This window comes from Gymnodraco acuticeps, unplaced genomic scaffold (genome assembly GCF_902827175.1).
Source record: "Gymnodraco acuticeps unplaced genomic scaffold, fGymAcu1.1, whole genome shotgun sequence".
Classification (NCBI taxonomy): Eukaryota; Metazoa; Chordata; class Actinopteri; order Perciformes; family Bathydraconidae; genus Gymnodraco; species Gymnodraco acuticeps.
The window spans coordinates 3,175,698-3,188,525 of NW_022990125.1; the positions used below are offsets into that span (position 1 = coordinate 3,175,698).

At 39.3% G+C, this 12,828-nt stretch overlaps 1 protein-coding gene across 2 annotated transcripts in view; it reads right to left on the reverse strand.

The window, feature by feature from the left end:
* The window catches only part of prkg2 (protein kinase cGMP-dependent 2), a 38,494-nt gene that overhangs the window by 9,725 nt on the left and 15,941 nt on the right, over window positions 1-12,828 (reverse strand). Inside the window, exons 5-10 of one of the 2 annotated variants that reach the window (XM_034216680.1) lie at window positions 12,382-12,487; window positions 11,527-11,590; window positions 7,311-7,388; window positions 5,581-5,675; window positions 464-532; window positions 66-164 (exon numbers count right to left, since the gene is read on the reverse strand). In XM_034216680.1, coding sequence (XP_034072571.1) covers window positions 66-164; window positions 464-532; window positions 5,581-5,675; window positions 7,311-7,388; window positions 11,527-11,590; window positions 12,382-12,487 — 511 coding nt within the window. Of the gene's footprint in view, window positions 1-65; window positions 165-463; window positions 533-1,467; window positions 1,534-5,580; window positions 5,676-7,310; window positions 7,389-11,526; window positions 11,591-12,381; window positions 12,488-12,828 lie in introns of those variants that run through there. The other variant, XM_034216681.1, reaches the window with a different exon arrangement.

The following is a 12,828-nucleotide window of genomic DNA, read 5'->3' on the forward strand; positions in this document are numbered from 1 at the left end:
CAATCACAGGTATAGATTTTTTAATGTTTTTTTCTTAACATGTTCAACTTCAGCACTGCAAGTACCTGGCATGTCTCTTCTTGTCGTCACGATCAAGTGTTGCCACGTAGCCTTGGAGGTACTTCTGCAGCTCATTGAAGGTGCCCACTGTCTGATCAAATGTCCTTAAAGAACAACAACCACATGATGTCAACGCTGCAATGTTGGCTTTGGTTTAACTGATGTGTCTTACTGAGATAAAGAGCATTTGAGAAGAGGGGAAGAAAGTTTTCACTGATTCCACATTGTAAGTTGTTCTAATGTTTTACTTGTTATTGGAATTAGACTGCTGGGTAATGGGAGGACATTTGGCCCTCTCATGTGTATCTCTGCCAAAAAGCTTTCGTCATGCTAATAGCTGTGGGGAGGGACAACACTTTTGTGAGTGTCCAGAAAACCACAGTTCAAATGTCAGAATACTCACTCTCTATCAATAACGAGGCACTCCACACCGTCCTCATCTGCGATAATATTAGCTGATCTGACATCATCACTGAAAAAAGACAGAAAGATGTACACACACATAAACACACACATTTTTTCTTTTCTATGATAATGATTTTGGGATTAGTAGGTCTTTTTGCATTTAAAGTCAACAAAGAATGGCTCTGCAAAACAGTCACAGCTGTGAATCAATATGTTCAACATCTTGTATAAAAAAATATATTAAACCTAAAATAGAATGTAAATGTAATGTATATTTGATTGACAGCTGCAATATTTTACCTGTAATGATAAAGGTGATTAAACACAGTTACAATTAAATTGCACACTTCTTTAGTTGTACGATTTTAAAGATTTTGTTGACCAATATCTGATTTGTTTATGTATTAACGCATATTTGGGAATTTACAGTAATGTCTGGAGCTGTTAGAAAGTGCTGGCTGTATGAGTTTAACAACAGGGGATTAAATAAATATGGTAAAATAAATTATGAGAGCTAACAATTTGGCGATAACTAGCTAGATAGCTAACATTTGTTAGCTAGTTCTTTAGATAGGTAGCGGACATACGCTAGTTAACTAGTTAGATGGATAGCTGATGTTTGCTATTCAACAATAGATTGATGGCTAAGTTAATTTACCAGCTTGTTAGATAGATAGCTAACCGGTCGCTAGTTAGCTTGTTAGATAGATAGCTAATCTTCGCTAGTTAGCTGGATAGATAGAAGGTTTGCAAGCTAAATAGCTCACTGGCAGGTTAATTGAGTTTGGTTTACAGGTTTACTTGTTTTTATACATGTCAACACTGTGGACCTTTGCAAACCTTTGGGCAGAGATAGTTATTATAAACTGTGGACATGAGTTTAAGTATGGAGCCTGACAGCCAAGGGTGCTTTGGTACTTTTCTTAGTTCTTCATAACGAAGCAGTTTACACCAAGACACACTACAGACTTATTAAAAATGTGCTCTTACGAGATTTTGTACCATTTCATATGTCATCCTGCCAGCCGATATTAGAAGATGGATGTGTTACTGTTTAATCCATTCCAGTTTAACCGCAGTGTAGCTGTGAATAATCCCAAATAAAAATCATAGTTTACAATGCTAAACCGGAAGAACTAACACACTGTGTTCGAATCAGAAATGGGAAAAAGGTCAGGACTGTCTAAAGTGAATATTGGTATGCATCTGCATGAGATATTAAAAATAAGAGCAAAATCTGAATGAATTATTCAATCACATGTTGTTCGGACCTAGGCAGCCCTCAACACAGTCTCACGGCATTTCGTGTTATAGTCACGAAATTAATCTATTGATTCGTGTTCACCAACACGATTTTCGCATTTTTCTTTTAAAAGTAATGTAAATAATAACAAATTTGAAGGAAAAAGAGATAGAAAAAAATACAGATTTTAGTATTCTGACACAGAACAATTTTAGAAGCAATGTATTTATATTAGTAGTACAGTATGTTTCGTGCCTGCACCAAATAATAACAAATTAGAAGGAACATTTTTTTTTAAAATACAGATTTAAGTATTCTGAGCCCCATTTATTTTCCTCGCGGACGGCAAAAAAACTCCGACATTATACAATTTTAAATAAAAGGGTTAGGGTTAGACCATAGACTGTATATATAAAGACCAGTGGTTCTCAAACTTTTTCTGTCATTCCCCACTACTGAGATGAGAGCTACTTTCAAAAAATAAAACAAGTCGTGAGCTACTTTTACTCCTCTTTTTAGTTTTTTTGCAGTGTATTTAGCACATTTTAACATTATTATATGCTACCTTTAACCTTTGTGTGCTGTTTGGGTCTGTGGGACCCGTTTTCAATGTTTACTAAAATAAAATGTATGAAATTTAATTATTTTAACCTGCGTTATTTGGTGGTGGACGTCAAATCCTCTAGGGTCCCGGGGCATGCACCCCCAGGAAGATTTTTTTTAAATGTTGAAGTTAAATGCATCAACCTGGTGCACTTTGCGCTAGGACTGCTCAATTAATCGTATTTTAATCGCATTTACGATTTTGGCATGCAACGATTATGAAAACAACATAATCGAAATAAAACGATTTTATTTTTTTTAAAATAGGTTTTTCAGTTGAATTATACTTAAAGTTCAGGGTAATCAACTGTTAAAAACATACTTTTCAAATTATTTTCTTCAATAAATTGATGTTTTCAAAGTAAATGGTTAATCGTTTTTAATAATCGTGATATCAATTATTGACCCAAATAATCGAGATTATTATTTTTGCCATAAACGAACAGCCCTACTTTGAGCCCAACATGAATTTATGGACACAGCTCTCAACACTCAGATGAAAGGGAGCTGTATACTTTTCAATAATCCAAACATCTTTAGAATATGATCACAACAAATCATTTAAACTTGTTTATTCTTATCTTATGTTACCTAGTTAGCATTATTTCTTTTTATTTATGCATATTTGACTAATCCCTCCCCTTTTAAACTTTTTACTGTCCTATAGTACACATTGGAATGATTTCTTACTTAATTTTTTACAACTTTATTAAATAGATAAAGGTGTGCTCTCTCTCTTGCTCTCTCTCTCTCGCTCCACATTGCTTTTCTTCCCGACTGCAACGCTGTTGTGTGTGTCTGTGAGAGCGTTTCACATGTGTGTATGAGAGATTTTTACCAGTGGCGAGCCTGTCTCTGAGGGCCTAAGATATTCTGCAAAATAATATTTAAAAATATTAAAACTAATTATATTTTTCTTTATATATTTTTTAAAAATATGTTTTTAGTAATATTTGTCATTAGTTTTACCAAAAATAACTTGATTAAATTGTATTTAAAATAACATTTCCAAAGAAATAAATCCTTTGAATCTGCCTATTCAGCTATGAATTCACAGAGGGCCAGCTATAGTAACTGAACGAGAGAGTAATGTCAAATGACAGTACAATTGACCAATCATATCTTCCCTCTAAATGGGTGGGCTTTATTATCGCGGACTTTATGACAAGTTCCGCCCGCTGTGAAACGTTTCTTGTTTCCATAGCAACAACAACTGTCAACAGCGTAAACTCACCTTCAAAATAAAAGCATGCCAAATTACACTTAAGACATACAACTGCAACAAAAGTAACAAACACAATGCAATATCCTTTTCAATTTCAAAGAACACAAATTGGGTTATCTACAAGTGTTGTTTTGTGTGGTAGAGTGTCGCTTTCATTGATGCGTTTTGCACCCCGGGCCGTTGTTCTGATATTCCACCAGTGTGAAAAAAAAAAATATATATATTAGGGCTGTCAGTCGATTAAAATATTTAATCGCGATTAATCGCATGATTGTCCATAGTTAATCGCGATTAATCGCAAATTAATCGCACATTTTTTATCTGTTTTAAATGTACCTTAGAGGAATATTTTTCAAGTTTTTAATACTCTTATCAACATATGAGTGGACAAATATGCTTTATGCTAATGTTTATTATCATTTGAACAATGACAAATATTCTCATGAATATTAAACACAACAACTTCTGAACATTACAAATATTCGCCTCAATTCAACCTGGAACCTAATACAATAAAAATGGTGTGTGTGTGTGTGTGTGTGTGTGTGTGTGTGTGTGTGTGTGTGTGTGTGTGTGTGTGTGTGTGTATGTGTGTGTGTGTGTGTGTGTGTGTGTGTGAGAGATGGATCGTTGGAGCTATGTGCAACTCAAGGCGAAATGTCGCTCCTCTGTTTTCATTTAAGCAGCTCCTTATATCTGTTAGCGCAGCTAGCTAGCACCAGATGCTAACAACAACAATGCACGTAAGGTCTCTCTCTCGCTCGCTCGAGCAACACATACACACACCCTCCCGGTCCTCCCAATAGCCAGTCGGTGCCTGCCGGTGAGCGTGGAAGTGTGGCACAAGCGGGCGGCAGGAGCGGGGCTGTCAGCATCAGCTTGTAGACGGTATTTTAAACTCGATGCACTCTGAAACTACGGGGCGGCCGAGGAAAAAAAATACACATGCGTTAATCGCGTTAAAATAATTAGTGGCGTTAAATTTTTTTTGCGTTAACGCGTTATTAACGCGTTAACTTGACAGCCCTAATATATATATATACACACACACACACACACACACACACACAAACACCATTTGTATTGTATTATTGTATGAGAGAGGTTCCAGGTTGAATTGAGGCGAATATTTGTAATGTTCAGAGGTTGTTGTGTTTAATATTCATGAGGATATTTGTCATTGTTCAAATGATAATAAACATTAGCATAAAGCATATTTGTCCACTCATATGTTGATAAGAGTATTAAAAACTTGAAAAATATTCCTCTAAGGTACATTTAGAACAGATCAAAAATGTGCGATTAATTTGCGATTAATCGCGATTAACTATGGACAATCATGCGATTAATCGCGATTAAATATTTTAATCGACTGACAGCCCTAATATATATATATATTTTGTATTTCGCGACCCACCTATCACATCTCTGCGCCCCACCAGTGGGGCGCGCCCCACACTTTGAGAAACGCTGGGTTAGACTAAGGGTAAGATATTGAGTAAGAAAATGTGTTTATGAACCACAGAGCTTCTGGTCTTCCAAGACCCGACCGGACAAAAGTGACGTGGTGCAGGCACGAAACATACTACCAATAGAAATACATTGCTTTTAAAATCGTTCTGTGTGACACGAAGAAAATGCAAAAATCATGTTGGTGAACACGAATCAATAGATTAAATTAATTTCGTGACTATAACACGAAATGCCGTGAGACTGGGTTGCAGCCCTGCAAAAAATTCACAGACTGACATATTTTAGCCTTTTTTTGTTTTGTTGGTACGCCCACTATAGACCCATATATATGTGCACAAGCACTGAAAAAGTGAGTTTTTCAAATATGTCTCCTTAAATAAAGTAAGCAGGTAATGCTAATGGCTGGGTTGTGGATTTGTGGGTATTCATGTTGTAAAAACCTTATCTGTGATACTGGGGCAATACCAATAAACATGACTGGGCTAATGGAACAGTATCTCTAACCACCCAATAATATCTAGAGGCATGAAATAAATGACAATCTATGATGGTGTGAGATGTTTGTTTTTACCTTATAAGTGCTTTCTCTCCAAAGTAGTCTCCCTTCTGCAGCGTGTTGATAATCTGCGGGAGCTTGTGGGCCTCTGTGCTCTGGGTCACTTTCACCTGCACAACACATGTCAGCTGGATCTTTAAAGCACACTTCACTTATTCAGTCAGCAGCTTTTACAGGTGCTTTCAATTTTCTCCAAATATTTTGACATGCAATGTAAAAAGTTAGAATCCTTGGAGATTGCAATAATTGACACATTCAATTATAGTAATTGGAACATGATGGCTACAAGTGATTAAGTGGGGTTGATGATATTTTAGTTGACATTCTGTCAGATAAAACACATTCGTTGTGAGGTTATAATTAGCTGCCTCTGTTCTGCTGTATAGAGCAGCAGTTTTTTTTTTTACAAAAATCCACCAGCAGGATGTTGTGAAACTTCTCCCTAATTTGTGAGGCTTTAAAAACCAGTGGCCCGCCCCGGTCGAGGTCAAACATGCCACTCGTGGCACCACCCTGCCGGAAAAACGCCGCAATGATATCACAGCCATAACGGCCGGGGTGTGTTTTAGCTAAGTGTCCCATTCGACCCAAGTGACCTTCACTTCCCCTGTTTTTCCTGGTGGCAAGAGCTCTCAGAGTGTATCCCCTCCCTTGTCAGGGGGTACGAAGGGAGCAGGGGGGTGGAACCATTTCCTGTATTAGCCCCCTTTCACCCAAACAACATGTGTTCCTCTCTGGTTTAGTTAGCTTAGCTCAGAGGAGGTGCTGTCCCGCAAAGCCTCATAATGGCATTTTGAAAGTCCCCTGTGGACAACTCTGGCCTCTCTCCATCTCCCCTGGCTCCCCGGTGTCAGGTTGCTGACTGATCAGACAGACGGGCGGGTGAGTCATAGTCCCACGCCCCCCAAACTCACATACAGCTTGACCAACATATTGTTTTGTTGGAGTATTGACCAAAACTGGTCTGTTAAAAAAGGGTAAGCAATTTAGTCAATGAATCAATGAGTCAATTGTTTGAATTTGCCACAAGGAAATTCCTCTTCTTTGAATTGCAGATTTGTTGCAGGATGACATACCTGATGTATTCACTGTGGTTTGCAGTTTTGTTTACACAGATGCTGCAACCCAAATTCAAGGAAGAATGAAAGCAGAAAGGGTTCCAGTGTCCAGCAAGACAGACCAGCGGTATTGCTGTAGCTCCCAGCATGCTCACTGATAAGAAAAGCCTTTGGTGCTGGAGCAGCATCCTTATCAGTGCAATAGAGACGTCATACAGAACTGTCTAACTGAGGCATGAGAGGATTTATTGTGCTGTTGAAAGGACAGGATTAAGGGCTTGTGTCTCCAGCCCTAATGAGTGCAGAGTCTTATAACAGCTTAGAAATCTCTGCTGCCCATGTGTAACAGGTTTTCATAACCACTGGGAAACACTGCAAAAAAGGTTTTTAAATAGCTTGATTTGACATTTGCCTTGTCATTGTGATTAATATAGCATATTGACATTAGCATTAATTCAAAGCACTGTTGTCATTCGCCAAATGCTGCCTCCACATTAGGTAATGTTGGCCAATATTCGCAAGTGCCTTTTCAAAAGAGAGAACATTTTCGGTTTGTCTTTTGTTACGGTTAGTACCATACTGTTAAAATCAGCAAACAGTGTTGCAAGGGTAGCAATTGAGGGTCCTGACATAAGTTATAAGCTCAATGATGTGCTTGTGTGTTTGTCTGTGAATAACATACATTACCTTTCCCTGTGCGATGATGTAGAAGGTGCTTCCCTCCTCTCCCTCCCGGATGACGTGCTCTCCCTTGTCATAGTATTCCTGATGGGAGACAGGAGGGTAATAATGGGGAAACAACAGTCAGAGCTGAAGCATTACATTGATTTAACCATTGAACCGGTTGGTCTGATTCCTGGTAGCCGGTCCCCTCGGGGATGAGAGCTGGAGTTCAGCCATCAATACTGCTCCGTCATTCAGAGCTTCTCAGCATGGAGGGGATTTTGGGAACCTCATGGGATTAATGATACATGAAGTAAAGCTTGATAGTCTGTTGATTAAGATGTTTTTTTAATGTCTGTCATGATGGCCTCCGATTATGGTGATCATAGGATTTGACAATGGGTATTATCTAGCAGAAATAGCAAGAAAGGTTTTCACAAGAATAGATGGGCTTGGATTACAGGGTTTTAAAATTCAGGTTGCCTTGCACATAAATGTCACTGGTTATCTGCTCTCAGTCATAAAGTATAGAGAACAGCACTTCTCCCCATGCTACATGATATTATAAAAGCTGGGGTAGGCAGAATATTATTGGCATCAATTTGCCATGACAACCTTTCAGCATATTTTAATATATGTCTGACAAACCTCTAGACTTCTGGGCTCTGTTTTCAGGCCTTAGAAAAGCTAGCCAGTGACTTTGTTCAATCACAGGACATTTCAGAAAGAGTTCCTCAAGACAGCTTTTTGTCCAATTAAAGGTCCACGTTCCTATTCGCTTTGCTACTAAATGTAGTTTGATAAACAGCATAATATCGTGCAGGAGAGTTGCTTACCCAGCATAGGCAACAAATGACTTCTGCAAAACAATGCTGCAAGCTAGCCTCCTCAGCTACCTTAGCTACGTTAGTAGCACCAGGCTAGCAACACTGTCCCTCCATCTTTCTAATAGTTTACATTCCGTGTCAACTCGCCATGGCTACTACGGTTAATGATGGCAAAAGGCTAGCTATCTTTAGCAACATTTCTCTCCATCTCTGAAACCCTTTGCCGATATTGTAGCAAGCTAGATGCTCAAATCCCAGAATCAAATCTCAAAGAGTCCGACAGGGCCTACATTTTTTCATCAAAGATGTCCGTTGTACTGAGCAATACAAAAAAATGCATGCCAGCGATATGACTGGAAAGTATAGGTGCCCATAGCGTAAAAAGGGGTATTCTAATATATCATGTTCTGGTAAGTCATTAAATGATGTGAAGTGAAGACCATCGCATTGCAAAGTTGGAACAGATTCCCTTATTTTATATATCATATTCAAATAGTAAGAGTGTATTTTCTTCCTCGCACCACATACACTTATCTCAAGCAAAAAGAAAACCCATTTTTATTGTGTTTTAATTTCATCAGTAGGAATTCAACGGTAACATAGCCTTCGGTATCAGTATTGTTGATTCCTGCAGAATATACCCTTTTCACAGAATCTGAATGTTTGTTTAACCTCAAAGAGTCTTGATTTGATGATAACGGACACCTCTCAGCCAATCAGAAACAAGTGCTTCCAGTAGCCATGGTATAGGCTCAAAGACTTTGCAAGAAGTCCACTCTCACTCGGACACACTCCAGTTGGTGCTGCTCACACTTGACAGAGAAAGACTGTCTCAATGTTTAGATAAATCTTACAAGCATCATAAAACTGAATGAAACCTTAAAATACTCTTGAACATCGAGGTGTAATGTGTTCTCTCGCTCATTCAGACACATATTCCTCCACTTTATGCCACCAGTTATACAGAACCTGACGCACCATCCACAGCTGACTCAGCGAGCTGCCAGATCACCTTTCCTTTTAAAGCTTTTAGGTGAAGACGGTGGAAATGCACAGAATGAAGGTGACCAGGAGGATATGTTCTCTGGGGCAGATGCCAAATTTGCTCAACGGCTGTAATCCATTCGACTATAGAGGATTTTGGCCGAAAGTGAACAAACAAATCAGAGCAACCATGCGTAAACATTCCTGGGTGTTTACGGACAAAACTCTTGACACAAGTGCCATTTTCCTTGAGCGTCCAAGCTTTTATTCGACACGTTTACGCTTAATGAGAGCCTTGTTAAACACCCGTCGGTGACAACGGAAACAACATGCCAAGGTTTTGTTTATAAAGACTGTCTTGATGACACAGTGAGTGTGCAGGAGAGTGACACCATTTGAATTGTGCCTCGGGCAGGGCTTCAATTTGGTTTACTTATGCAGAGAAAGCCACTTATGCTCAGCTGTGTGTGTGTTTTCGGTTTGGCTGCACTATTTTTGGAGACTGTCAATCGACCAGCCACATCACATATTCAACTGCACGCCTCTCACTACTTCCAGGGACAGAAACACTAAAACTAAACTTGTTTTTAAGACCACCACAGTCTGCAGCAGCCCCCAGGTGGACTAGTTGTCCTGTGTTGTCCTTGAAAGCATCTCGCTGCCTTCAAGGAGCCGTTCAGGAGCCGTTCAGCACACATGAATGATTTAAAAAGACAGTGACAGATAAGTGATATTTATGGACCAAGAAACAACATTTTAAATACGAAAGGATTTATACATAGGTCACAAGGTCACACATTCCATACTGTATTTGTGTTCAATTTTATCTTAGGGCTGGCCTACACTCTAATATTTTTCAAATCTTCACAGATGTTACAATTCTGAGAGACCTAGCACATAATGATATCAAGTCGTATATTTAGAATTTGTGTCCTTAAGGTGTGTGAACATTGTCCTTTATTGTGCTTAGGGTTCCCCCAACACAACAGGATATTTAGAACATGTTAAATATTTGCGATTGATTGATTTGAAATCAGTGTGGCTGGGATGGTTGACTACGCAGCTGCACACCAAGTAAAACCTGGCATATAATCTTAATGGGGCCCTATTATGCTTTTTGGGGTTTTCCCTTTCCTTCAGTGTGTTATAGTTTTTGGTCTGTAAAGGCTAAAATTCCAAAGTTTACTCGAGAGGGAGATTCTCTCCCACTCACTTGCCCGCTGCCTGACATTCCTCCATTGGACTCCTTTGTTTACTTCCGTAAAATAATGGCATCACTATGTAACACTTGTTCTTCTATTGGCTAGCCCTCCAACACATTGTAAGTGATAGGCTTAGGGGCGAGTGAAAACCTGATGGAGAATCCTAAAAACATGCCCCCCCCCCTCTCACACACACACACACACACACACACACACACACACACACACACACACACACACACACACACCACACACACACACACACACACACACAGAAACATACTGTACAGGCCAAAACACACACACCAAATACCAGGCCCTCACTGTTTGACAAGAAGCTTCAATATTATCTAGCCAATTCTCTATGAACATCTGCACCACTATTGGGTTACAGTCAACAACAGGCAACAGAATCAGCTCCTTTAGAAATGACTGAATAAGTAAATGATCCCGTAGTGGAAAGTAATGGCAGTACCAATGATTGCCAGGAACGTCCTTGAAGTTTTCATTGTGAAAAGACGCTGAGAAAGGCTTTTTCTGAAGCTGACATGCCCCGCTCTCCGCTTTCTCTTTCCCCGCTGAAATACAATGCTCATGGAGGAGAGCAGGGGCGAGCTATTCTCCTGGATTGTTCAACATACACACACATTCACATGCTCACACATCACACACACATTCACACACACACACACACACACACACACACACACACACACACACACACACACACACACACCACACACACACACACACACACACACACACACACACACACACACACACACACACACACACACACACCACACACACAGACACACACACACACACACACACACACACACACACACACACTTGTATGTTCTCACACCAAAAGCCTGTCACTCGCACATCTTTAAGAAATCACTCGTCCCCCAGTTGAATAAACACTTTCTGGGGCCTTGGTCAAATAATTATGGTAACAATATACAGCGCTCAGCGATGACAGGAATAATATCGGCTCTGTTCATCAACAAGGTAATTTGTGAGTTCTTGCCGACTGGAGGTAAAAAGAATATGCTGACATGCAGTAATGGTATATGGTCAAATGGTAATGATATTTTGACAGCAGCTATCTGTAATGCTGGGGCTCCCATGAGCTTCGAGAGGGTTGTGAAATAACGAAGCAATACATTGAAAAGTCAAATTGTCCAAGCAACAGAATGAAGATAGTTTGACAGAATTACTTACCACCTCGAGGCAGTCCACTATTTTGCTTAGCTTGTCTTCTGGTAGATTAGTCAAGAGTGAAACACTGACAGAAAGGACAAAACACAGGTAATGAGCATTCATTTCTGTATGTAATAATACAAATCACCATACACAAGATGCCAGGAACCATCAAGTAATGCACAAGGAAAAAAAGAAACATGATCTAAATTCAATCTAATATATTTGTTGAGTTTTCAATTTTTTAAGGTTACTCATATCAACAATCTTTTCATACTTGGACCCCTAAAAAGAGTTATATTCCGCAATGTTTACTCAATCATATATCTGCTGTCCAACTCTGCAGCTCTTTGCAGCTTATAACTTATTTTAGACCCTGGTTTTTGAGAAGAAAACTCAGTGTAGACAGGCCTTCACTAGTCACCTGAATTAACAGAGTTGGCAGTGTAGAAAGTTGAACATCTTGGCAAAAAGTAATATATTGTACAAGACTAACCACTGGCAAAAAAAGTAAAGTAAATATTCGACTGAGTAAATGTATGCAAACAAACAAGACAACTAAATGTTATTTGTTTAGAATGAGGAATTTGATCTTGACCATTAAACTATAGTTTGTATAGTGATAAACTGACCAAGGGACTTGTCGAGTAACCAAACCAAACTAGTAATTTGCTTGACGTTGGTAGACATTTTGTACTCTAAACATCCGGTAGTTTGATGTTTGATGTTATGTTTGGATTTTCTGCTGGTATTTTTCTACGATGTCGTTTTTACTTACCCATTACTTTCATTAGAACATGTTTTGTGTGTGTTAACGGTTACAAGAACTATACGAGTGATGGGATGCTAGCAGTTTTGCTACAGCTTGGGACAAACCTTCGGAGGAAGTTGCGGTACTGTTCATGTCGCGTCTCAGCCGTTCTCCTCATGATGTTCTGAAACACCTCCCGGTCCAGAACCCACACCTTCACTTTGTTCACCGCTGTAAAAGCAACAAAACATGAGACCTGAGACATGGTCCAGGTTCTGACCCCACAGCCAAAAACCTGTGCCCCTGATTGCTAAGTGCAGAGCCACAGCTAGTTTCAGAGGGTCTAGAAAAATAACCAATTATTTCCTCTCCCTTATCTTTCATAGTATTTTAATTTAGTTTAATCAAAGCCCTCTATCACCACATATAAATTACATGTTGTTTTATTTTGTCACAAGGACAAAGGAGGGGAGAAAAACACTGTAATCTGTCTTGCATCTTGGTGGTGAGTCACTCCAAATCTACAGAAACTCTGAGACAGGCTTTTGTTGGTCCAAGGAGGAAGTAGCTGT